The 27,319-nt window shown below is 47.1% G+C and overlaps 1 protein-coding gene across 4 annotated transcripts in view; it reads left to right on the top strand.

The window, feature by feature from the left end:
* LOC138520683 (large proline-rich protein BAG6-like) overlaps window positions 1-27,319 on the top strand; it is a 1,763,116-nt gene that overhangs the window by 921,664 nt on the left and 814,133 nt on the right. For all 4 annotated transcript variants that reach the window (XM_069632954.1, XM_069632957.1, XM_069632956.1 and 1 more), the window contains one exon: window positions 9,307-9,622. In XM_069632954.1, the coding sequence (XP_069489055.1) occupies window positions 9,307-9,622 (316 nt within the window). The remainder of the gene's footprint in view (window positions 1-9,306; window positions 9,623-27,319) is intronic.

Below are 27,319 nucleotides of genomic sequence, written 5' to 3'. Positions count from 1 at the left end.
GGGAACTCCTGAGAGTGCATGTTCACTCTTCGCCGACCCTCTTGGATCTCCCATTAGCCTTTTTTAACCACCACACATTGAACACATCGTCCAAGAAGAAAGCATTCTTTAGGTAAAGAATTGCTTCGAAACTTGTTTGCTTGAAGTCTGATCTGTGTACACTGTCTCCTACTTCCAAGTTTATTATGAGGACTTTATAGTCTGGTCACAACCATGGGGGCAAGAGGGAGAGCAGGAAGACAGAGAAATTAAACATTACCTTTATGGCAATTCAGGCTCTTACCTTAGAATAATAATAATACTGCGTTTTTATGTCGTGCTTCAAGGCAGATTCCACCAACCTCTACACATTATCATTTCTGCTGTCACTATGGCCCCATTCTGAATAGTGAATTGCTTCCTGGTCCATAACACCCACCCTGCCATCCCCCAAGAGCATAACCATATAGGCAGGGAGGACTCAGGCATGTGTGGACCCTCCTGTAAATCAAAGCTTTTAAAGTTGCAGTCTCTCTTCTTAGTCAGCTTTTCTCGACACACTAGGAGATGTCAGCCAAACAAATTGGTTATAAAGGAGAGAGAGAGGGCAAGGAATACGAAACTATTATTCATCGTCAAGGTAATTTGTTTTATATTGTACTGACCACCTGGCGGTTGGTTACACTACCAGTGTGTTTACCTTTCTGCCTATTCCTGCAATGTTCCTTTCCTCCTTCTCTTCCCGATAGCCTTGAAGTGACATTTTACGCATATGATGCATTGCTAAAGAAAATGAACTCAATTCTTAAATAAGCTGTTTGCCTTGTGTATGAGATCTGGAAGTTATAACGAATGACAGTGAAAGAAGTGATATTAGTTACATTATACTTAACATAACAATGAACTGACACAAAGTGACAATGGGCCTCATTCCGAGGTTGGTGCTAGTCATGGCGCTATAAACGCCATGACTAGCACCAATACCGGTACCGCCACCGACTTGGTGGTATGGTTACTTACCGGTCTATTCCGACCATTGCGGGACCGATAAGTCCCCATTTGAAAAGCCATTATAGGGCTCAATGGGAAGGGGGAAGGTGGCAATAACGGGACCGTAAATTACAGTACCATTATTGACCCCGGTATCCCTTTGCGGGTCCCGTCCTTAACGCCTGCTAAAACCAGGCGGTAAGGAAGGACTCGCAAAGGGACCTCGGAATAGGGCGCAAAGGGATTACCAGCACCGGTGTCATTGCCGGTGCCCGGTATCCCTTTGCGCCCAGCTTGTAATGAGGGCCAATATCAGGGATTGTAGGACTAGGGAGCAGGGTGTCTGCTTTGAAATGACAGTGTCCTATTCCAAAGGTTACACACACACATGCCCATCTTCTTCCTACTTTTTTCCCCGCTGTTCATGTAGTTACCATTGATCACACATGTTTTTTGGAGGTGAAATTAATGTTTTTTATTCTGTTTTTCTCTGTTGTTATAACCTTGTTCAGAGATCTGGCATATAGGCAAACATTTTCAGTTTTGATTAATTTATTGATGCTTCTCATGATGGAGAACCAGGATTACAATTAAGCAATTCTCTCGAGTTAACATCTACACCTAGACCTCTAGAATTTTGGGTATTTCAAAAATTCCAACTGAATTAATGGTTGTTGCTGTGTGCAAGCGCGCGGACGGGGCTCGCGCTCTGTACCTGTTAGTGCTGCGAGGCGGCGTGTGCGGAGGCAAAGGAGGCGGGAAATCGCCCAACTTGCGTAGAATTAACGGAGAGTGACAGTCCTGCTTCTGCTATTCAGTTTGTTTCCTGATTCTCCCCTCCCTGCTGCTCTTGCTGGAGTCTGTCTTCCAGATCAGTACTGGTGGGTGGACCCATAGTACTTATACCGCCTGCAACCGCAGAGTGACGGACAGTGACAGTCCTGCAGTCCTGGCTGGCCGGGCTGCAATGGACGCAATGGACGCTTCTCCCACTGCTCAGACCCCGGAAGAAGAGGAAGGCCGTCGGCTGAGAAGGGCCCGTTTAAAGCAACCAACAATGGAGAAAAAACGGCCCGCCATAACTGTATCAGCAAAGAAAAATGTACATGCGGCTGCTACGTCTTCTCCCAAAGGTAACATTACACCCCCCCCCCCCCAACTGGCAAAGCCCGTAACCACCCATCGCCACTAACCTGTGGAGTTCCGCCTTTGCCTCGGGAAGACTCGTTGGAGGTCCCGGCCCGCCTCTCGGATGGCGCCTTGGACTTGGCTTTCCTGACCGCGCCTGATCGGGTGCCTCTGCTCTCGGGCTCCCCGACGTCGTTCCCCAGAGGGGGGAAGCCGCCGGAAGTGGCAGTGGAGGCCCCGGCCGGCGCGGTGTGGGGGAGGGCCTGTGGTGGTGCCAGCGCCTCCTGGGGGCAAGAGGCCTGTGGGCTGGGTGGAGGCGCCGGCAGTCTGTTGTGGCTCGGGGGAGAGGCGGGGCCCCTTGGAGGCTGGAGCTCAGCCGAGCACCTCGGCTGAGGCAGGGCCAGATGGTGTGCGCCTTGCCCAGCCTGCAACGGCGAGCTTGGGAGAGAACAAGGCCCTGCTCCCGAGCTGCACGTTAACTGTTGAGGCACTGATTCACACGGTGCCTGAGCTACAAGCCGTACAGCAGAGCCTACACTCTGGCCAAGATGTACGTAGCATTGACATTATTTTTGAAGGTCAGTCCTCACCCACTGACAATGTCACAGTGAATTCTAAAAAAAGACAAAGAAATAAAGACTCAGCAAGGTCAGACGCCCCCAACTCCAACAGTGTACGCAAATCTTCCAAAGGTGCCAAAAAGAAAACTAAGCCTGGTCACCAGAGCCACAAAACAAGAAATCAAACATTGACTGGAAAAAGAAAAAAAAACACAAGGGAACAACGGACGAAACAGAGTTTCTGATGGGCACAGTAATCTAAGAAACTTCTTCAACCTTAGACCCCAGGCGAAAAACAGAAACAGAGAGGAACTAACAGGCGTAGACATTTTGGAGGCATTAAATGACTGCTTTCCAGTGTCCAAGAAGCGTCGACTTGATGGGCCCCCTTCAAACTCTGTTGAGCTCACCTCTAATCCTGTAAGGCCCACACTGAAGGAAATGGAAAAGAACACTCAGAACCTAAATACATCGGAGCCCGCAAGCGATCATATTGGTCTCCCCATAGGAACAATAGGCTCAACGATTCCGCTCTTATCTCAAGTAAAGCAGAGAGTGTTGGAAGAACCACAGTTGAACACAAGCCCTTCCCCAAAGGACACTCTGGACACAAACACACCTCCACAAGCACTGACCATCAGCAGTTTTCAGGTCGAAGCCTTGCCTGAACGCACAACGAGGCAAGCCAAGGCCATCCTGCCACTGTCTTTGGGATGCCAGTGTACACAAGTAGATACCCAACTAGAAAGGGTTGACACATCAACCAATCCGGGAGAGACAGGACGACTAGTGGACAGTGAGCCTTTCCAGAATACTAGACCTCGTCGAAGTGACAACTCACTTCCTAGGAAAACAATCCCTCAGAAGGACCACGATCAACCAGCCCTATGGGACCCCTTAAACGTGGCAGCCAGCCGAAGAAGCTCACTGGAACCACATCGAAGCAGCCTCCAACATCCTGTATCCGGCCCTCTCTGGGTGGATTCTCCCCCTAAAGGGAGACATTGCCAGAGCTTAGATCAAAACCAGGGGGCCACGCCATCAAAGAAAACGGATATGTTATCTATAATGTCGGCGGTAACAATAGCACTAACCCCCTTCATGAAACTGTGTGAAGGGATCAGTGACACCCTAAAGGACCACACCTCAATTCAGGCCACAATATCTAGCAAAATAACTTTTTTTAGAAGTATACATCATGGACCTAGAAAACAAGGAAAAGAACCAGCCAAAGGCACACGAACTACAATCTTAACCACCACTGGCAGCACAGAGGCATTGGCTAAATCAGGTGGTTACAAAAGATTCTGAGAGTCAAACGCTGACTATGATCGACCTAACACAGACTTCTAAAGAGAACTTCCCCTCTAGTCATGATAAGCTCCCTCCAGGAACATTAGTCGAGCCCTCTAACTTGAAGACATTGGAACCAGTATTCATCTTAAATCGCCCACGAAAGGTTCCACCTAAAGGTCTAAAAGTAGTAACAAAGGGACCAAAGCTGAAACAACAGAAAGTTGTACGAGAAGAACCGACCCCAGTGCAGCTAACATCAGCGGATTCTCGCTCACTGAAAACAATTGACGACTTCTTGGAGAGGGAAGAGCTGAAGAATATAAGCGTGCACCTCGATGAACCTCAGTCCCCAATACAGAGTGCTATAAATGATCAACAGCCAAGGAAAGCTCAAGAAAGGTTGCCAGACAGCCCGACGCGCGCTAACGAAAGAAACAAGGCAAAAACAAACGAACTAGGTGAACCAATGCCAAACGAACTAAAAAGGAAGAGGCCAAGTAAAACCTCGCCAGGACGGGGTTTAGAAAGGCTCAGGACCGAAAGGGGTACGATACTGCATGACCTTAGGAAAACCTCGTACTCCCTTGTCCAAAGGTCAGCAAATAAAAAAAGGACAGAGAACGATCAAGTAAGCCAGATCAATAATCAGAATAGGAAAAATCAGACGAAACAAGTAAGCAGAAATGACTCAGGGGATCGGGAGGACCGGGAACTAACAGAGAGTCGGTCTGGTAAAAAGACTACAAGCAACTGTGAGGGATGCTTGAGATCAAGGAAGGACCCAAGAGACCCTGACCCGGGACAGTGCCGGAGAGAAAACTCAAGAAAATTGTCGGAGAGCTCTGCCAAACCTTCTCTGAAGTACCCGACCATAACAAAAGAAGTAAAATGCTAAGTGAGGTACGCAATGACCAGATCACATACAGCGGTTTGACCAAACCTCATTACATTACAAAAACAGCAATCTACACGAAAGCAACAAATAAAAAAGACTTAGCCAGGTGGATTTTAAAGTTGGAGTAAATTGAGGGAAACAATGACGATATCATTTTAAATCGAAACTCGGTCCTAGCGCTTTTCAGTTATATTTCGAATCTTCAGAGGATAAAAACAGAGGACCTACTCATTGTGGACCCTAGCCACAGGAAACAGAAAGCAATAGCGCATTTGTACATTAGTTCATCGACAGTACAGAGACAGCTAAGATACAAGACCAGAAGCTTGTTAAAAATGGGCTACGATCTGACCAAATCCATTAGAAAGATTAAGCGACCGATCCCAGTGAGTGGCATATCTCAAACACCTCAAGCTTATGCGGCTACGGACAACTGCTACGGTAACGAGAGAGTAGAGAAGATCCAAAGGGATCTTTTCAACCAAACCAATACAAGTAGAGCACCGGAACCTACGGGGGAACACCAGAAAATTAAAGCCAGAAGATTGCGATCCAAAGGAAGACGTAGTTGGGTTAAACCAGCTTGTGATAGACAAATGTGGAAAACACGACAGCAGCGGACCCCTTACAAGTCAGCGGAAAAACACCAAACCAACGTCCCAAGTGACGAGGAGGAAACCCTCCATCGGGGACACCAGCAGAAAGAAATCTTCAATACAAAGTCTATGGTCTTGGCTTCCGAAAGCTTTGTCAACGCGGCAGAAAAAATAGCAAACCCCGACTCCCGAGCAAAGCAAGCCAGCAAACATAACCCCTGACAAAAAACGAAACGAATAAGGCTATGCTCGTGGAACACAAGGGGTCACCGCCACTTGACAGCTACCAGTGACATAAACCTCGGGAACTACGACGTTCTCTGTCTTCAAGAGACTTGGTTGACCGGAGCTCCGACACTAGAAGGGTACGAAATCTTTTTATCTCCAGCAAAAAAAGGACCGATGGGTCGTCCGTCATCAGGAATCCTGACCGCCATACATCACGGCTGTGGCATCTCATCAGCGAAAGCTCTAATCTGCAATCAAGCATTATTGATGATCAAGGCGGACTGGTCATACCCAGAAAAAGTAAACGTCAAAGAAACAAAGACAGCAATAGTTGTCTTAAACATTTACTGGAATCCAGCAACAACTGAAACCATCCTATTCCTAGACATGGTTGAAAACGCAATTGCTGAAGCAACACCGGTACACCTAGTTCCGCATTTGTGCTTGTATGCGGTGATCTTAACTCAATTTGCAAAAAGAAAACCGAAACCCAGTTCTCAGCTAAAAAATATTCGGCGGCAGACATAAGAGGAATGGCTTGGGCGAACTTAATGTCATCACGAGAGCTCCTCAACATGGACGAAGTACTACCAAACGCAAAGATCCTGCCGACGTGGGAGCGTAAATCTTCATCAGCAACGATGGACTATATCTTTGCAACACACAAGCTGGCACAAATAATAACTACATTTGAAGTGACACGTTAGTTTGCAAGCGATCACAACCTATTGAGTGTCTCTTGGCCAACAAACCTCGGCATACCAACAAAACCTATAATGTACTTGGAGACAAATAACCAGGGAACAAGATTGAAAATGTCAGTGGAAGCAATAAATGATCTGAAGTCAAAATACCTGGCTCAAAACCACTCGGAGAGCACAAGACAGATCGATTATCTACTGCTTCTCTCGATATATAAAAGAAAACAGACCAACCGTAACTGAGGAGGTACTCGAAAACATACATATGACAAAACCTTGTTTGAAAAAAGAAAAGAACTAAGGAAAATAAAAAGAGAGGCAAAAAGTGTAGGCCCGTTGAAGGCAAACCTGCTTGTCAAAGAAGCCCTGCAGAGGTATAAATCATTGCTCAGAAATCACAGAATGGCTTTATATCAGAACGACGCAGAAACCATCCAAAGAGCCATTAGCCGGAATAAAAGTAGAGAATTTTGGTCTCTCTTGAACTTAGCTATTTCATCAGAAGAAACTTCGATCCTAAACAACATAGGTCAAACCACCTGGGAAAATGTCTTCAGTGCACTGTACCAGTGCCCAGAGACCACTTTGCACGTAAAACAGCATTCAACTGAGGATAAGTGGGCACGCCTCGACAACATAGCCGAGATCACCAGGACGATAAAGTCCCTTAAGAACTCAAGGGCCCCCGGACCAGACGGAATTACAAATATGGGCCTAAAGGCACATCCGGAAGAATGGGCAGACCTTCTAAGCAAAATATTTTTGAAGCGGTGCGGAGTTAAAATCAATCCCACCATCATGGAAAGTGGCCACTGTAGGCACGATCTACAAAAAAGGAAATAAGAGCGACCCGGCCAACTACAGGCCAATTGCCTTACTAGACTGCATCGGTAAGGTTTTTGGAACCATGCCCCTAAACAACTTTAAGGTCTGGTCCAAAAAATCCAGAGGATTTTCTACAAACAGGGTTTAAGAAAAACACAGGAACAGCAGCGACATCTTGACGCTAAACATCCTAAAAAACAAAGTCCTTGAAGGGGGACCTCGAATACTAATCGTCTTTGTGGACCTCACACAAGCATTTGACCGTGTAGACAGGTCCCTGCTCTGGAACAAACTAGAAAGATGGAATTGCCCCGCATCAGTACTGGCTCCAATTAAAGCCTTATACTCCGGCACTAATATGCAGGTGCGACTGGACCAACAAGGCTCACTATCATCAGAAATCTTCACATACAGAGGGATCCAGCAGGGGTGCCCGTTGGCATTGGCACTGTTTTTGGCATTTATAGGAGACATCAAAGACCCAGAGACGGAAGTACGTTGTTTTCCTCCTAAATTGGGTAGAACTCCTATTAACAGACTCCTGTACGCCGACGACCTTATCCTCCTTCACTATACATCAATAGGCTTGCAACACCAGCTCAGCAGCTTTCAGAACTATATCTCAGCAAACAATCTGGAGATCAACAAAGACAAATCAAAATGTATCATCTTGTCTAAAAGTACGAAAAGAAAGGAAAACACCACACTGAGCCTTGAGGGGAAAGAAATTGAAAAAGTATGCGAGTTCAAGTACCTTGGAGTCACACTTGACAACACCAAAAACGAGCAAACAATGCAAAACTTTTTGAATGAAAAAACTGGAAAGCTAGCTGCACAAGGTCGTGCGATCGATAGATAATTTGGCCGCTTTTCATTGATCCCTGTCTTAAATTTCTATAATATGAAAGTAGTTCCGTCATTGACCTATGGGGCCGAGGCGATGCCAAATATCCCTAAGACACTGTGGCCTAAACTGGAGGCCAAATTTTGGAGAAAGGTGTTGGGCCTGCATAGCATGCATCAGGAAAGAATGAGGCCTTTTATCACTCGCGGGTACGGTCAAATGTAACACCATGATGTAGTTCCGAAAATGTCACCTTTCGGAAGAACCCTCAACTTACAACCTTATCTGACAAGAAACTCTGGGAGCCAGATGTAAAATGTTGAACCAGTGGACAAAACAAAATCTGGAAACCTTAAAAGAGGTGGGGATGGACGAAGAAACCTTGAAATCTAACCCGGTGAAAGTTCTGAGGAAGATCAAAGAGTTTGACTGGATTATGACAGGAGAGCAAGCGGCGGCAAACAAATTAACGCGCCACCTACCACAAAACCCGAAAAAACTGAACGAGACTCAACCATTTCTAAAACAGTTCCTATCAAAACAGGCAAGGAACCTTTTATTGAGAGCAAGGTTCAACTTATTACATACAAATTAAATTCTGACCATCCGAGGGAAAGCGACCTGCGTAGGATGTAGATTCTGTGACTCGCCAGAGCGGGTGGAGTCCATTCATCACCTCCTTCTCTCCTGCCCAGGAACCTCAACTATGAGAGATCACTACATGAAACACCTATTTTCAGACTTCGTATTGAGCTACAAAGACCTATGTTGGTCTCGAATGATGATGGGTGACAAAACTTCGTGGTTGATAGCTACCTACAAACGTTTTGCAGCACATAGAAAAGCCTCTCCTCCGAATAAACCAGTCGGCAGACGCCGAAGGTGCACAGACAATACACTTGAGTGCCTGAACTTTGCAGGAACTTTGCAGGAACTCGTTTTGACTCTCTCAAAACTTCGTCTGAACTCTCCTCACCTTTTGTAAGACTTTCGTTTCAGTTAGTTTTATGACAGATACGGAAAGACTTTTGGAATTTGAACAATCTGATTTGTAACTTCATTTGTAAAAATCAAATTTGATTAATATACAAAAATAAAAAGTTTTTAAAAAAAATAGTTTTAAAAAAGTGTTTTACTTTTTATTTCACTTTCATTTTTGTCACATTTACAAGCATAACATTTACCTAGATTTTGATGGTGATGAAAACCAATTTCTCTTAGCTCATTTTAAATCTTGTCTATTGTCTTCTCTGTTTTTTTACAGGGCATTCACACAACATCCTCACCACAATCTGTTCCACCCTTGCGAAGCCAGAGTGCTCCACCACCTACTACCCATGGAATCCTTGACCAACAGGAGACCTGCCAGTTGTCCCCGCAGAGCAACCCAGAGAGAGCAGGCAGCTGGTTCTCGGTGGATGAACAGATCGGGCCATCAGAGTTCTTTAGCAGTGTGTTGCAGGGTCTTCTGTCCTCCATGATGGGCTCCGCTGAGGCTCCGCAGGGCACCATAGCTGATTTCATGCATCATCTTGGTGGTAGCAGTATTATCCATGATGCAACAACAGAGGGTCCCATCGGCAAGTTTTTTTGCACTCTTAAAATTGGGTGTGGGACTCTCACTTAAAAGGAGACATGGGTGAAAGGAATGGCCGTTTGTGTTAAATTTACAAGGTGGCAACATAGAGGTTGATCATACTTTTTCCAAATACTAATTTATTGCATTTTTTGCTTGAGGGGTTCAAGCTGCACTTTGACAATGGACTGAAGCTTTAACAGTTTATCACATCAACTGCTGTAGTGGCTAGCTTAAACATTGTACACAAGAAAGAAACATCAACAAACACCTCAACTACCATTACACAAATCCTTTTTTCTGACTCCTTTCTTAAATTGTCTTAGCAATTGCTCAAACATTTTTTGGGCCACAATTTATACTTCATTACACCACTCCAAAAAGCACTTACTTTTGTGTCCCTCACTATTTAAAACCTCTGATAGTTCTCTCCTACCTCTGTTAACTGCCTCTTTGCTGAATGGCTGTATGCTTCACTTCTTTTTTTTCAATTACATTCATTTTAATATCCTTCCTCAGACTTGAAACCACCTTGCTTTCTTCATATCCCGCTACTCACCACCTGAATCCTCTGCTCACAAACTGTACTCAATCTCTCTGCCCTTGCCCACCTTATGCTACTCTTGCTTCCGCTCCATTACCCTCCTTCCTCACCTATACTGGAATTCTTTATCCCCTTGCATCAAGATCATCCTAACCATCATCCAATCATTCGAGGTGGCCCTCGCACATCATTTCCACCCTTTAGAGGAATACACTGATCTATCCTGTCATATCACACCTGCACCAGATCTCCACCACTTTTTTCACTTGCTTACAACTGTAAATGGGTGTAAACAAAAGTTTAATGTTCCATGGTGTAATTGGTGCAGTATCTGTGTCATGTTATCTATATTTTATGTCTCAGTACATTTTCCATTTCAACCCCTCACCCACCACAAACTATTTTATTACCTTAATGTAAAACAATGTTAACAGCCTGCTCTTATCTCCATATTTACACTGTTGTGATATTCTCTTGATTAGAGTACCATACTACCGTGCTATCCACTAAATACACATATGCAAATTCAGAACACTTAGGGGATCATTTGATGACGTCAGACAGTTAGCCGTATCCTAATTTACTGGGGGTAATTTTCTCTGCCTGTAAATTACAATCTGTGCCACAGTTGTGCTTATGCAGAATGGAGCTGGAGGATGGGGTGTAAAGTCGGCTCCTACCTCTCCCAGAAGCCCCATGCTGCAAATCTGCTTGCATTTTCACTAACATTGAATTTTCATATGCACAGAGATAATGCATCCCTATGGATGCCTACTTTTTTTGCACCTACAAAATTCAAGCAGAATCCAAAGGCGTTTGTATCAATGTCCTCGACTTGCACATACCAGGCAGGTAGTTCTACTGATTGTTTTCAAGATCACCCAGATTTTTTTTAGGTATTGTGTTATGGTTTATAAAATAAACCTTACACATATTATTAAATAACGTTGTTATACAAATCTTAAGAAAAAAAAGAAAAGAACAAAACAAACAAGTAAAATGCAACAACAAACGTAACCGCAAAATAATAAAAGCACAGTAAAAAAAATTATCAAATTCATTAGACATCTTTATCACTAATATTACACTACAAATTCTCCTAGCTTAAAAATAGCTAAAACAAAACAAAGTGATGCTAATTTAAGCCCTAAATTCGACCATGTTAAATCCTAGCCCAGAGGTTCTCTCCCGGACACCCATATAGAACTCGTTTAAAGTGGATGGTTGTATCAATCCTAAGAATTGGACACTGTATCATAATATGATAAAGAGTTTCTGGGACCATATTGCATAAACGACACCTGCATTTAGATATCGGTAACGGCTGCCTAGATCCTATGATTTAAAGCGTCTTTAACATATTAAATCTAATTTTCATAAAGTGTTTGCGCCATATTGCATCTGGGAATTTGATCAAATAAGGGTGCAATGCCCACAAAGCCTTTTCTTCCCTACCTACCCAGGTGAAAAGTTAATGTGTGGGTACTTTTTCACGAGTGATACACCAGTTCATCAAACATAATTTCCTTTTAGCCAAATCTGTTTTAAGTAAGCATTCTTCTGGGAAATACGTATATCACTGAGTAAGCTCCTACATTTACATAGCCATGTGTTGGCTACGTTAGATACCTCTTTGAAAGGGGCTAGTTTGATGGACTGAAACTAAGAGTGACTCGGGCGATCCAAGATTTTAAAGTACAATTGTAGGGATTTCCATTTAACAATAGTTTTAATGGAAGCAAGACCTAGTTTGAACCTAAGAACATAAATAGGGATATAAATCGGTAAATCTACGACATTCCTCCACAACAATCCCGCCAAGTGATCCCACCTGAACGGATCCTCAATGTTAATTATTTCTGAATCATAAGTTCCTGCTGGGAGAACTTTTGATTTGTAGCATGGAATTACAGGCAGGAGGGAGTGCTTCCCATACTCGGATTGGAATAAACTGAGATGAGTAGTATAACATTTCCCCCTCAACTGCTCAAGTAAAGGTGAAGATAATGGTCATCCCAAATGAGAAAAACCGTAATAGGTAAAATGGTGGTCCACCTCAAGGTTAACCTTACTAACTTTCATCTTATAATGGCAATGTTTACTTGATTTATAGAATTTCATAATTCTCGTTTTAGACTCATTAACTACCATATGGTTCATATATATGAGGTGATAGTATACAATGACCTCTGTACTCCCTGCAGAGTATAATCTAGGAGATCCAAATCATCAGCCTATAAAAGCCAATGAATGGTTTCCCTTTCCACAACCGAGGGAAACGCTCTGATATTAGTAAGATATTCCCCTAACTCAGAGATATACATGCTAAACAAAGCTGGAGGTAGTACACAGCCTTGTTCTAAGCCATTACTTGTGACAATAGGATGGGTAAGAGTGCAAGTTGCATTTGGGTGGATCTGAACAGATGTATTCAAATGAAAGGCAGATAATGAGGAAGCATGGCACTAGGCATATTTGCAGATTTCCGTGCTTGACTTATTCCCCTTTATGCATAATACTCATATTTCAAATGGATTGTGTCCTCCCACGTATTCCTCATCTTTTTTATTTTTTCAGCTTGGTTTTTATTAGCATTTCTTACTACAACAATGAATCATTCAACTGAACAAAACTCCCCATACCGCCTCCCCCCCCCCTCCTCTTTACATGATCCAGGAGTCGCCCATCCCCTATTGCTGTCTCCAAACAGTTCCAAACGTCCACACAAGTACTGAGGTCCCATACGCCTAATCGAGGGTTCCTTGATACCAATCCTCTCTTTGTCCATCTTATATATCTGATTCCTCCTGCAGTTCCCAATAGTGTCATAGACTTCGGGCACCATGCTCTGCGTGCTCCCTCCTTTAAATATGCTATTAATTGGGACCAGTCCGTCCTAAATTTCATACTTTCTCCTTGTATTGAGTAAGTGAGCCACTCATAGCCAACACCAACCACATTTTGGTAACCCACTCGTGTTCTTGTGGTGGGTCCTTAGACTTCCATCGGTGCACCAACACCAGGGCCGCCGACATCATCATGATGACATAAACCTTTCGGCGGGACCTGGTGGGATTCTTCCCCAAAACTCCCCCCAAGGACATCATGACCAGCCCTCTATTCCTACCCCCAACATTCTCCAAGGTGTGCACCACTGCCTGCCTTATTTGACCCCAAAACGCCTCCAATTTTGGGCAGTCCCACCATATGTGAGCCCATGTACCAATTCCCCCACAGGCCCTCCAGCATTCCCGGGATGAAAGTTGATAGATCTTGTTTAACTTAATCAGGGTTAGGTGCCATTGGACCAGACGCTTTAACCAGTTGTTGCCACTCCTGATCTTCAATGGTTGCCCCTGTATCTTCCTGCCATTTCTTCATGTAAATCCTAGGTGGGGGATTTTCACCCTCTTTAGTCTGTAAATGGACCCCATTAATTCTCTGTCCCCCGAATGCGAGTCCAAATATTTCTCAAAGGGTGTTAGCGCTTGAGTGCCTGCCTGATGCATCTCACGGTGAGAGTGCCAATGCCGCAATTGTATGTACCCATATCTATGACGCTCATCTAGATTAAAGTCCCCCTTGCACTTTTCAAAGTCCTTAACTGACCCCTCATGATACATATCTCGTAGCATCCGACAGCCCCCCTGGAACCATGCATCAAAGCTCTTGTTCTTACAGCCTGGAGTAAATTGCGGATTCTCAAATATAGGGGTGTATGGGGAGGGGAACATGATGAAGTGGGAACCTATTACTGCGGAGTCCCATGCTTCGCCCACCACTGAGGTGATATTACTAGCATACATTTGAGGAGATCTAGCTGCCCTTGGCTTCCAAAGCATTCCTTCCAGATGCCCCGCTACCACCGCTCTATCCATTTGCCTCCACAGCTTGTTCCAGTCGTCCCTCTGCCAATCTCTGATGATTCTAATCTGGGCAGCTATATAGTACGCTCTAAAGTCTGGCTCACCTAATCCCCCTGGGAGCTAAGGGCCCTCATAAGAGAAGCTGACACCCTTGGTTTTCTCCCATTCTAAACGAACAGGCTCGTAACCCTGTGCAAAGCTCTGAAAAAGCTACGTGGGATAGCGACTGGGAGGGCCGCATAACGATATAACAGCAGGGGTAAAATAGCCATCTTTAGTACATTAATGCAACCTAGCCAGGAAATACTCAGGGGACCCCAGTCGACCAATTTTGATTTGATTTTCCCAACCAGAGGCAGGTAATTGGCCCTAAAAAGTTCTCCCACTGTTCTTGTAAGGTGCACTCCTAAATATTTAATGTGTTTGTCCGCCCAAACAAAATCATTAGTATTTTTAATATATCGCTCCATGGAAGGCGACAGCCCCAGGCTCAGTATTTCTGACTTACCAGAATTCATTTTCAGCCCTGCAACTTGTCCAAAAAGGTCCAGTTCCTCACAGAGCGCCTGAAGAGACACCCTCGGGTTGGTGAACGTGAAAAGCAAATCATCTGCAAAGGCGGCCACTTTATGCTCATGCCCTCCAAAAGGTATGCCGTTTATATGTACTGCATCCCTAACTGCTGTCAAAAAAGGCTCCAAATGAAGGGCATATAGCAGCGGGGAGAGTGGGCATCCCTGTTTTGTACCTCGGTGAACCGCCACAGGACCTGAGATTCGACCATTAATCGCCAGTCTAAGGTTCGGATTTTGATAACTGGACATCACCCGGCCCACAGATCCAGGGCCAAACCCCATCCTAAGCATCATGGCCCGGAGAAAGCCCCACTCTACCCGATCAAATGCCTTTTTGGCGTCGATAGCCAAGAGGAGGGCCGGAAACCCCCTCCTGTGTGTCTTTTTCATCAGGTGAGCTATTCTCACGTTGTCTGCCATCTGGCGTCCCCTAATAAAACCCGCCTGGTCGGCCTGGACTATAGTGGGCATGATGTTGTCCAATCTAGATGCCAATACCTTCATGTGCAGCTTAGCATCTACATTTATTAAAGCGATTGGTCGATACGCCCCACACCTCTCTGGGTCCTTACCCTTCTTGTGCAAAAGAATCACCTTTGCTTCCTCCATAGACCGAGGCAACACCCCCGTTACCCCTATGTGATTGAATAGTCTTGTAAAATGGGGGATTAAAGTTTCCTTATGTAACTTATAGAATTCGGCTAAGAAACCGTCCGGGCCCGGGGCTTTATTGACAGCCAGGGTAGATATCGCCTTTCTAACTTCATCCGAAGTTATTTCCCCCTCTACCCATTCCCTCTGTTAATTCGTTACAGGGCTAAGCTTGACCCTCTCCAGGTATCCCTCGTGTGCGCTAACATCTGGGTCACTGGAGGAATATAGGTCTGTGTAGAACTTGCAGAACTCCCTCTCAATGTCACTGTTGGAGCTGTAAATCTGTGCCCCCTCTCCTTTAATTTTCAAGATGGTTTTCTCCCTATCTTCCCTCCGGAGCATCCTGGCTAACAGGCGATCTGTTTTATTCGCCTTAGCATAATATTTCTGTCGCAAGCGGAGCAGACTCCTTTCCGCATCCCTAGAGTGGATGAGATTCAGCTGGGCTCTAAGTATACGGACCTCTCTTTCAATGGCCCTCGTTTGTTTCTCGGCCATCCTAGCCATTCCCTCCTTAAGCCTATTTCCCAGCCGCTCCTCCTCCAGTCGCATTTCCTGTTCCCTCCTTGCTTTAATAGCTATTATCTTCCCCCTTATCGTAGCTTTGAGGGCGTCCCACCATATCTGAGGTATAGTGTCCTCCCAGCTATTATGAGTGACAAACTCTTCAAGCTCGTGTTTCACCTCCTTAACCAGAATAGGGTCCTTAAAGAGAGTCGAAGGATACCTCCACTTCAACAGACCCGGGGCTCCGCTTGGTCTAGTGATCGCCAACAGGATAGGAGCGTGGTCAGTGACCGTGATAGGACCTAGTGTGATGTCTTTTATATTTCCTAAGAGAGAACTAGACACCCAGGCGTAGTCTATACGTGAATGGGTTCTGTGTGTGTGCGAGTAAAACGTATATCCTGGAACATCTCCCTGAGTTTCCCTCCACACGTCCACCAGCGCCAAATCGCTCATTTTCGCTTTTAGGTCCCCTGAGAGCCACTCCTGCAAGCCCCAAAGCACCCTACTCCTATCCCTGTGGGGCTCCCAGGCCATATTGAAGTCCCTGGTTAATATGATACAGCCCTTTGCGAAATTGCTCAATTTAGTGAGGGTTTTCATTATGAATGGGTCCTGGCCCGTGTTGGGTGCGTATATTGTTGCAACAGTGTAAATCTATTCCCGTCCCTCCAGCATCACCACCAAATACCTACCCTGGGAGTCCCGCTGTGTGGCCTTAACCGTCAAGTCTACTCCGTCTCGCACAGCAATGACCACCCCCCCCGTTTTAGTGGACTGGGTGGCCTGTAGGAGCCGAGAGTATCCCCATATTCTAATTCTATGGGAATCTTGGGTCCAAATATGAGTTTCCTGCAACATAACTACCTGGGGCTTCCCCTTCCGCACAAACCTCTCCACTTTCTGTCTTTTATGCGGGGAGTTCATCCCATTAACATTCAGAGACAGTAGCTTCAGCTGCCCCATTTCAGAAGGGAACACTAAATTGGACAAGCATTCTCCTTTCCTCTCAAACTGGGCCTCAGGTAATTGCTGATTTTGGGACCCCATTATACAAGTTATAGTGTTGCTCGGCACTTATGGCCTCCTGGATCAATAACACCCCCCCGATTCCCCTCTCCTGCCCCTCTACAGATCTCCCTGCCCCTTCCCTCCTCCCCCCCTCTTTCCCCCACCCTGTTTTTCCCCTTCCAGACGAATCCGGCTGGCACAAGGCCCCCCTCGTATAGCATAGACGAGAGCCGGACCCTTCAAAGTAACCCAGAACCTCCCCACACAGGATCTCCCAATCCCATTCCAAGACACCTGACTCCCTCCCTGCTGCCTCTAACAAACTTAATGTACCACCTGAAGTATAACACACAACAACTTTGGCATGCACCCTCCTTGGGCTCATTCTATGACCTCTTAAACACTCTGAGATCAATGAAAGGTCCCCTAACCCCTTCAGGGGGGCCCTCGTCCGTCATAATGATATTATTCCTGGGAACCGTTCCCTGATCCTTCTTTCTCGCTCTCTTAGGCCTGACTGTAGACCATTCCCACAGTTTCCGCCCACTCGGGAGAGTTTCCCCTGCCGCTGGGGGTCTCAAAGGCTGCTCCTCCAGACCCAGTAGGGCCAAACCTTGGTCGCAAGTAGTGATCTTATGATGAGAGCCCTGCCAGGTGAAGTTCAGACCGAAAGGGTGGGACCATCTAGCGAATTTGCTGCGAGCGTAAGAAGGACAATACCAGGCCCATTCACCTCCTTTTAATTAGAGTTATCTGGGCTAAATCTTGATACAAAAAAAATCATGGCCATTGTAGGTAATGCGAGCGGCTTTCCAAGCATTAATCAGAACCTTCTCCTTCATAGCATAGTTGTGGAAGGCCACTAAAACATCTCTGGGCCTCGCCCCAGGTTCCAGTCTGCGCGGGCCCACCCTGTGGATTCTGTCAAATTGCATCTCGGATTCGGATTCAGAGTCGAGGAGGTCTGCAAAAATTGTCTTGAGTGTCTTGGATAAGTCCTGATCCGGAATGTCTTCAGGCAGGGATTTGACTCTGATATTCGCTCTCCTTGATCTATTCTCCAAATCTTCAGCCTGCAACTCGAGGTTCTGTGTTGCCGCGGCCAACGTTTCCAGGACGTTGTCGACTTTCCTCACATCCTCTGTCAGCTCCTGAATGGCCGTCTCATTAGTATCGACTCTCTCCTCCATTTTGTTGATGTCCCTTTTAATTTCTCTGAGACCTTCCGCCAAGTCTTCTCGCAGCTTATCCATCTGCTTCTGCCCTGCAGCTGTGATCTTGAATAAATTGTGAGAGCATTGCTTGTGAGACTGGCCTGTCGTGTTCCCCCTGGTGGATGGACGCGAGCTGTCCGTCAGACCAGTCCCCGGCTACTTGGTTCTCTGTTGTCCCGGGTTCTTTTGCCCATATCTTCGTGAGGGGACCTTCCATCCCCTTCTTGGAACATTTTGGAGGGGGCCGGCATGTCCTTGCCTCTATTACTTGACATATTCAACTGTGTCCCTTCCGCTGGGGTGACTGTAGAGATGTCGAGTGGGGGGATCTTCCGCCGCTGGGGGGCCACTGGGGTCCGAATGGCGATGAGGTAGCCTCTCACAGATTAAAAATATGCAGCCCCACTGGCGGACCCCCCTCTACCTTGGGATCCAATAATTCTGGTAAAAGGTTGGTTCACAGGCCCGGTGGCGCCATTCCCACTGCGCACCACACCCCTCACTAGGGGCGCCCGGCCTCCTCCCTCGCCAGAAGCCACCGAGCCGCTGTTCTTTGTGTGGCACACTGAGGAGTAGAGCTCGTCCACGGGGGCCCCAGGGGAGAAGAGGAAAAAGCTGTGGACCTCCTCCAGAAGTCAAAATTCAAGTGCCCAGTCCTCACTCAGGTACACTAGGGCAAGGGAGCCCCCTCTGACCCTCCAAGGTGACGGATCCGAGGCACGCAGCTGTGTCCTTGCTGTGCTGGGGGGGAGGGGTCACGCGAGACGGAGTTAAACACTCCACCGTCCCCATCCCCCTCCGGATTAACAGCGCTCCTCACCACTCCTCTTGGGGCTGATTAATCGAGAGGACCCAGTGCGGGCAGAGAGGGGCAGGCCCGCGCCCCAGCACCACCTCCGGATCCCCCTGCTACGGCCCCCGTATCTCCACTCCGCTGGGACTCCGGTCCTCGCAGCAGCCGCCCAAGGCGGGGAGGTCCCCCGCTCTGCTCCTCCCCACCAGCTTGCCGCAACTGATCGCTGCGGGGCACTGAACCCTGCTGTCGGGGGACTGCCGGAAGGCACCCGCAACAGAGTCCCCACCCGCTGCAACTGCTGGGCCCTTGGGCCGACGCCGGAACAACCAGCCGGTCCCCGCGCCGCACCTCGGGGGGGCCGCTCCGCTCGTGACTTTGTGGTCCCGCTCTGCTCTGGGGGTATAGTCTATCTGCTGTAGGTGCCGGGGAGGGCTGGTGATGCAACAAAGGTGGTTGCCAAACTTAGCAGGTCGGGAGCCCAGGACTCACAGTCCTCCCAGCGGCGCGGCCATCTTGGAATCTCATTCCTCATCTTTTGATATATCCATATTCAGAGCCAGCTGCTTCGGAAAATAATTTCAGCAGGGGGCGCTGCACATCGATGCCGGTCGACTCGATGTTCCTCGAGGGTCTCCGGCCGATGTCGACGTCACCACTGGTACAGAGAAACCACAGTTCCTTTGAGAATGTATTGCGTAAACTATGGCCTCTTCTTCGGCATTGTCGACTCCAAGGTCGGGGTTTAAAAAATGCCACAACTGCAGGACAAAGATGTCCCTTACAGACCCCCACTGGGTGTGTCTGTGGTGTTTGGGATCCAATCATAAGACATCGGAGTGTGGATTCTGCCATTTGATGACGGTGAAAGCCCTGAAAGGACGTAAAGGGAAGTTGGCTGCAGGTACGACACATAAATCCCCTTCGACGACTCTGTTGAAAAAGCGATCCTCTGAAGAGTCGAGGGGCGACTCTCCAGGTCGGAAGAAAGCTAAAATATCTCGATCTAGGAGTGGATCTCACCACTCATCTTCATCTTCACGACGAATGAAGAAAAGACATCACAGGTCGCTGTCTTCTTCATCGAGTTCCTCCCCAGAACTGGTAACTTGACTGATGATTAGCTTCACCGACTGAATGGGAGAGATTCAGACAAAAAATGCTCCAAGTATTCCAGAATGCGGTATGACCCCCTCGAAACAGAAGAGCAGAAGCCATGCCCCTGTCGAGGGAAAACCTGACAAGGAAAAGGCAAAGGACAAAACCTGTGCGCCCTTGAGCCTGGGTGTCCATAATAAAACTCCTTGAGTCCCTTCGAACCTGCTCTGTCGAAGCCAAAATCTTCAACACCTTCCACATCGAATGGTTCGACGTCCCTATCGGGTAAATCTTCAACGCCATTGTTGTTGAAGCCCTCGACGTCGATGGCGCGAAAACATTGACACCATTGCCAACAAAAATGTTGAAATTGTCGAAGGAGGTTGAGAAGTCTAAAGAATCCTTTACTACACTGCCAAGACAAAACTTTTTCAAATCTCTTTCGGCAATTTATGAGGAGGATGAGCCATCAGATGATGAAAATCGACCTTTTGGCTTGGAGTATGGAACAGTAGGCGTTCCAGAGGCTCGATTATCAGAAGAGTCATGGATGAAGGATCATTATGAGACATTACAGACAGCAAGTGGTATAGACACTTCCCCAGAGATTGAATTTGGCAGACCAGACCCCTCAGATCACGCAGAGGGGTCATATAGACAACTAATGGAAAATGTCATTGAATTCTTGGGGTGGGGCAGGCCTGCACCAATTTATGAGCAGGATGACCTGACAGACATTTTGGACAAGGGACCCCAAGAGGATCCTATTCTTCCTTTCCCTACAGCCTTGCAAAGGCAGGTCAGTGCAAACTGGGATATACCAGAGTTAATTCTGGCGGTAAATAAAAAAAATTGACAAGTAAATACAGGACCTCTAGTAGCGATCCTTATTTTCATCTGTCGAAACATCCAACTCCAGAAAGCCTGGTGGTACAGGCCGCCACATTGACTTCAAAACAAACTGCCTACCCAACGATTCCCCCAGACAGGGATGACAAATGTTATGATGCCTCTACAAAAAAAAGTCTTCTCAGCTGGGAGTATGGCCCTTAAGTCGCTGAACAACACATGCGCACTTGCTAAATTCACATTTACCCTATTTGACTGTATAGCGATGGCAGCTGATCATATTCCCAAAGGGGAAGAACAAGACAGATCTTTTAACATTATTAAAGATGAGAAGGATGCTATGTGCGAGTCCCTTCAAACTGGTCTCAAGTCTAAGGAGTGTATCAGCGAAGCAGTGGTGAGATCTGACGGACATCTTGGATAAGGGTCCACAGACAGATCCTATATTACCTTTCCATATTGCTCTCCAAAAAAGGGTGGCAGTGAATTGTGAGACACCAGAAACCAATCCGGCTGTGAATAAAACTCTGAACAAGAAATACCACCCTTCCAGTAGTGACCCTGACTATCTGTCTAAACACCCCACTCCAAAGAGTCTGGTGGTACGGCAGCTACCGCAACTTCTAAGCAAGCAGCTTACCTTACCATCCATCCAGATAGGGATGACAAAAGAGTAGATAGATGGGCAAGGAAGGTATTTTCTGCAGGGAGTATGGCACTCAAATCAGCCAACTCCACATGTGCCCTTGCAAGATTTTCATTCACTCTATGGGACTGCATTTCCATGGCGGCAGAGCACATTCCCGAGGGGGATGAAAGAGACAGGTTCTTGGCCATAATTAGAGACGGCAAAGAAGCCACGTGTGAGTCTCTTCAGTCAGGTCTGGATTCTGCTGACAGCATCAGCAGAGCCATGGCTACTAGCACCGTTATACGCAGATTTGCGTGGTTGAGGAAGTCGGGTTTTGCACCGGATGTGCAATCCAGACTCCTCAACATGCCCTTTGACAGGTCTCACCTTTTTGGCAACCAGGCTGACGAAAGCCTTGAGAAGTTGCAGACCTCTAAGGTGGCAGCCAAATCTTTAGGTGCCGCTATTAGGACTTTTCGTCCTAGTGGACAAACTTGGAGGGGTAGATATTTTCGCTACTGCTCCTCAGTTGGAAGAGCGAGAGGGAAGAGCAAGAGGAATGGCTGGCCAAAGAGGCCAAAGAAAGTTTGATTGTGGTGGACGAGGGAGAGGGTCGAAGCCAGCTCAAGCAGGGGCATCTTTACCATCTGCCAATGGATCAGTCACCTGAAAACCTCTCTGAGGTCTTGAGTCACAGTTCACCAGTGGGGGGCAGACTTTCTCAACATCTAGAATAATGGCGAGACATTACTTCGGATGCTTGGGCATTGGAAACCATAGCCCAAGGGTACTGCCTTCCTTTCATACAGAGACCTCAGAGCAATCCACCGGGGAGCTACTCTTTGAAGATTCCAGATCGGCTTCTTGTGCAGGACAATTTAACCCTGCTAGAGAAGGGCGCTATAGACTCGGTGCCTGTAGCGGAGCGGGACAAGGGATGGTATTCTCCATATTTCCTAATACCCAAAAAGGATGGAGGACTGAGTTTCTCAGAAAGGACAATATCAACATGGTCACACTTTCTCAGATCCTTCAGACCCTCCAACTTCAGGATTGGATGGTGTCATTGGACCTTCAGGATGTTTATTTTTTAAGTACCAATCCATCTCAAGCACAGAAAATACCTGAGGTTCGCAGTTGGCAGTTCTCATTATCAATTTTGAGTTCTGCCATTCGGGCTAACCTCCACCCAAGGGTTTTCACCAAACTGATGGCAGTGGTGGCAGCGAGTCTCAGGAGAGGGGGGATTCACGTCTACCCCTACCTGGACCATTGGCTGATCAGGGTGCATTCTCCCGAACAAGTCCGGGATCATCTCAATGTCACCTGCCACTCTCTTCACAGACTGGGCTTCTCCTTCAATTACAAGAAGTCCCATATGACACCTTCTCAAAAGCTCCAGTTCATTGGAGCTGTACTGGATATATCCTTGGGAAAGAGCTCGCCACCCCAGGTGAGGGCTCAAGACATTCTACAAATGGTCTCCAAATTTCAAAGTGCCCAGTGTCTCCCGCCTTCGATTTTCTGAGGTTGCTCTGCATCATCGCATCCTGCATTTCCTAGTGCCAGAGGCCGACCTGAGAATTAGAAACCTTCAGTGGGCTCTCAGAACTCAATGGTCCCAGTTCTCAGGAAAGATGTCGGACCTACTTCAGGTTCCAATCAGGGTCACGCAGGATCTCCTGTGGTTGGCCTGCGAGGACAACATTCTGAAGGGGGAACCCTTTTTGGCGACCATGGCCGGAGATTACAGTAGTGACGGACACCTCACTCATGGGGTGGGGAGCCATTACCAACGATCTGACAGTCAACAGTCCGTCTCCCTCAGATTCCAAATTACATATCAATCTTTTGCAGCTAAGGGCAATCAGACTAGCGCTGAAGGCTTTTCTGCCCTCGGTCAGGGGAAGAACGTCCTAATAATGACGGACAACACTGTGGCCATGCATTACCTCAAAAAAAGAGGGGGTGTAGGGTTGCTACCTCTGAGCAGAGAGGCAATGCAGCTCTGGTACTGGTCAATTCAAGAAGGAATCTCATTATCGGCAGTTCATCTAGCCAGGGAGAAAAACACGACGGTGGACGCTGTGAGCAGGCATGGCACAGTCTCCCACGAGTGGGAGCTAGCTCAGGAAGTCCTTCAAGAGATCTTTGCCCTTTGCGGAACCCCTCAAGTAGACCAGTTTGCGACCAGAGTCAACCGGAAGTGCGAAAGGTATTGCTCAAGGGAATTTCTGGGATTTCCCACTACTTTACGCGTTTCCACCGATCCCCGTCATTCCTCAAGTAATCAGGAGGCTGATATGGTTCAGAAGCTGCATGATCCTAATTGCCCCGGATTGGGCCAGGAGAACGTGGTACTCGGCCTTTTAGGATGTTCTTGTCCTTTAAGATTGTTAACCCTCAAAACCATTTTTTTGTTGCTCTTACAGCAGCCTGTTGGGTGCGTGAACTGCAAGCCTTGTCTTGCAAGCCCCCTTATTCAATTTTCTTCAAGGTGGTCCTTAAGGTTAAACCCATTTTTTGCCCAAAATTGTGTCGAATTTTCATCTAATACAGAACATTTTACTACCTTCTTTTTATCCACCTCCTCACTCTGGAGGAGAGATTGCATAGGCTTGACCCAGGGTGGGCACTTAGTTTGTATATTTCTAGAATGTCGGATTACGACAGGATGATCAACTGTTCGATGGTTATACTAGTCCTAAATTGGGGATACCAGTGACAAAACAAACCTTATCTAGTGAAGGCAATAATGGACTCTCCCAAGATGGGAATGAGGCAAAGACAAAGTGCGGGTGAGCTTAATGGGAGTTTATATAAGTCAAAATAGGGCATGCAAAGGACTCTGAAAACTCTGAGAGCGCTCTGTCTGACAATAGCAAAGACAGGCGTATATATTTACAAAATGCGTCATAAGAACCTACACACTATAGGGGGCACACGTTCGTGGGGATTGGGTGGCAACGAATAACTATAGGTGCAGCTGTGATGTGGTTTGCCGTGGTTGGTGGACGTCACTGGTTACCCACGTGGGCCGGGCAGGTCAGCTGGGCTCATCCGGGCGGTGTTGTTGTGCCAGCCGTGACAAGTGTCAGTGATGAACGTCTTTCTTGGCTTTCTGCCCTAAGGCCACGCACACCGCATTCATTCAATATTGCAATATTATCTTCCCCGGTAAATCTTCCAATAGGTTATTCTATAGGTTAATGCAACACAGGAGGAATGCACCTAGAGTGGGGTCTTTTGGTGATACATCAGTACATGGTTACCATCGTCCTGTTGACCGGGTATCGTAGGTCGCGAGGTTGGGTCTCAGGGCAAGGGGCGAGCTGTCCAAATTATCATGTCTCGTTAGAAGTCATTATGAATGTGTTCCTACAGTGTTGCTATAATATTGGGTGTCCTAATTCTACATGGGCCATTAACCTGGGGTGAGCTGGTGGGTCGTGGAGCCTAGAAAAGGGCGCCTTCGGGCCTGTGTTTATGGCCGGGGTTTACTGCTGGGTTGTAAATAATTCAGGTGGCTGGCCGCGGCCCTGGGAGATGCGGGGGAATGTGAATGTTTGAAGCGGCTCCAGCCAAATTGGGGGAGGGGAAGCAGAGTAGCACAGGCCTCTGCTTTCCGTCTGGCAGGCTTAAATGGGGAGGAAGGGGGAATGGCCTTGGATATGCCCACAATGGTATTTTCCTTGTGCGTTGCAGATTATGTGGAAGAGGCATAAACATTCATATAATGTACAATACTCATTGAGTCTTTTCAACGCTTATGTTTTCTACATTGTCAGTGCCTTTACATGGTCATTTCAAATGCGTTACCTATACCCATTTTGCAATTGATAACTATATGTTAAGTATTTAACAACTACAACATTTTGTTACATTTCTATACATGCACGGTAAGTGAGGTAGTAGTAAGGTTGGTGGAGCACGCAGGAACAACTGGCCAATGTGACTGATGGCAGTGACACATGGTGAGCTTGGACATTCAAATACATATTGTGCATTTTCGTGCACCATATACATGAGCTCCCAATGGGGTTGAATTTGTCTTCCTTTGCACTCTAGCAGCATTAGTTCAGTTATGGCATGGGATCTTGGGGTGCATTCTTCTCGGCGAACCATATAACATGAAAACCCCGGGACACTTTTACCATTTGCGCATAGCTACGGGGATGTGGGTACTTCAACCAGAATGCCATAAAAACACACATTCTGCCATCTTCATGGAGGTTACATGTTTTAGTCAAAATCGTCATGGAGAGAAGAGTTTTATCACAGGTAGTTTGCTCATTAGTATTTGGGGGCTCTGCTTTTGTTCGGGGGACCATTTTACTGTTCTTTTCCACCCCGGCCCTGCTGGCCGGGTCATACTGAGAACAGTGATACACTGCGGAAGGTGAATGTTACAGTGTTTGCATCTAGCACTAGCTCATGTCCGTTTGTTCGTGGGAACGGGCACTCAGCGGATCTGCCAGGGAGCTGCGGCCGCAGGGACAAGTGAGACTCTCCAAGGGTGGGGGCCGCCCTGTGGTGCACAGGGCTCATGCCATTTTGATTTCACAAAATGGTTTCCAGGGCCTAGCTTAATACAGCATGTTTGGTCAATGTCTTCAGCCAGTGATCCACCCGCCACCTGGGCCCTGGTGGCAGGGAGAACCCCCGACGAGCCATGGACTTCACAAGGGGGAGAGGCTGCAGGGGAGGGGGGTCTCTTGGACCAATCCTCCCATACATTTCCCCCCTTTCGTTACTCAAGTAACGAATACTGTAACTCCCTCAACCTCTTACGTTCTTCTTCTTCAGCTACAGCCTCATCCCATGCAGGGGTGCCTTTTATGGGCATCCATGCCCTACACACTCCTCGCAGGCTTCCTCCCCTTCTAGCATACTCGTCCGGGGTGCAGGTCAGATATATACAACCTTCATCCTCTTCCAAATCCACCCACACCTCCTCATAACATTCAAGTACACAGGGCTCTTTAATTGTAGTGTGCCACAGCCTGTCTACTACATCTCCGCTGTGGTACATGGGCACCATCTGGAATCTTGGTGTGTTTTCTGCTCCTGTTTGTACCTCTACTTCCTGCATATGTTGTATCGTACCGTGAGCGTTGCCCATTGTCACCATCATCATTGCACCGTTTGGTACTGTGTTTGCACAACATCGAAGGCCCACCTGGCACATACAAAAAATAAAAAGGAGGACCACTACTGTCGGCATCAAAAATTTAACAGTCATTCCCAGCCATGATGGGACCCAGGAGAAGATGTTGTCGAACCATGTGCTTGCTTCTGCTCCACCTTCCATTTTCATTCTTTCTCCTAGGTTATGTACGGCTTCGATCACGTGGGATAAGGAACCATTATCTGCGTCTTCGGAAGGTACGAAAGTGCAGCAGGCACTTCCAATTTTTCGGCAAACACCTCCGTCCATCGCTGTTAACAGGTCTAAGACATACCTATTTTGCATGGTCATTAGTCGCAGTGCTCGCAGTTCCACTTTTATTACGTTAAATCCTTCTTCAGTGTCATTCGCCAGCTGGATCAGCTCCCAGCGTGTAATTTGGAGCAATTTTGCATTTGCTCGTGCCTGGATGCTAGGGATGAGTGAGGCAAAGAAAGTCTCTGTAGAGCTGAATAATCGATATCTGTCCGGGATCTGTGCCAGTAGCTCTGAGGATGCTTTTGATATGTAGTTCGATGATCGTCTGTTTCGTGACAGCATCTCCCCATTGTTACCGGAAGACAGGACATATACTTGTGATTCTGCAGTTGGTTGGGCCTCATTCTGCCGAGGGGTCTCTCGCATTTTCTTGCTCCCATCAATTTGGCTTTCCGGTATCACCATTAGTGCGGAATGTAGGGTGGCCAATGAGCAGCTGCCACTCCAGGATTGTCGGAGGTGCAGGTATGCCTGGTTGCCACATACCCAATAAGTGTCCATGAGGGCCGCTGT

This window comes from Ambystoma mexicanum, chromosome 13 (assembly GCF_040938575.1).
Source record: "Ambystoma mexicanum isolate Mex_15411 chromosome 13, UKY_AmexF1_1, whole genome shotgun sequence".
Classification (NCBI taxonomy): Eukaryota; Metazoa; Chordata; class Amphibia; order Caudata; family Ambystomatidae; genus Ambystoma; species Ambystoma mexicanum.
This window is presented reverse-complemented; position numbering and strand designations above follow the sequence as displayed.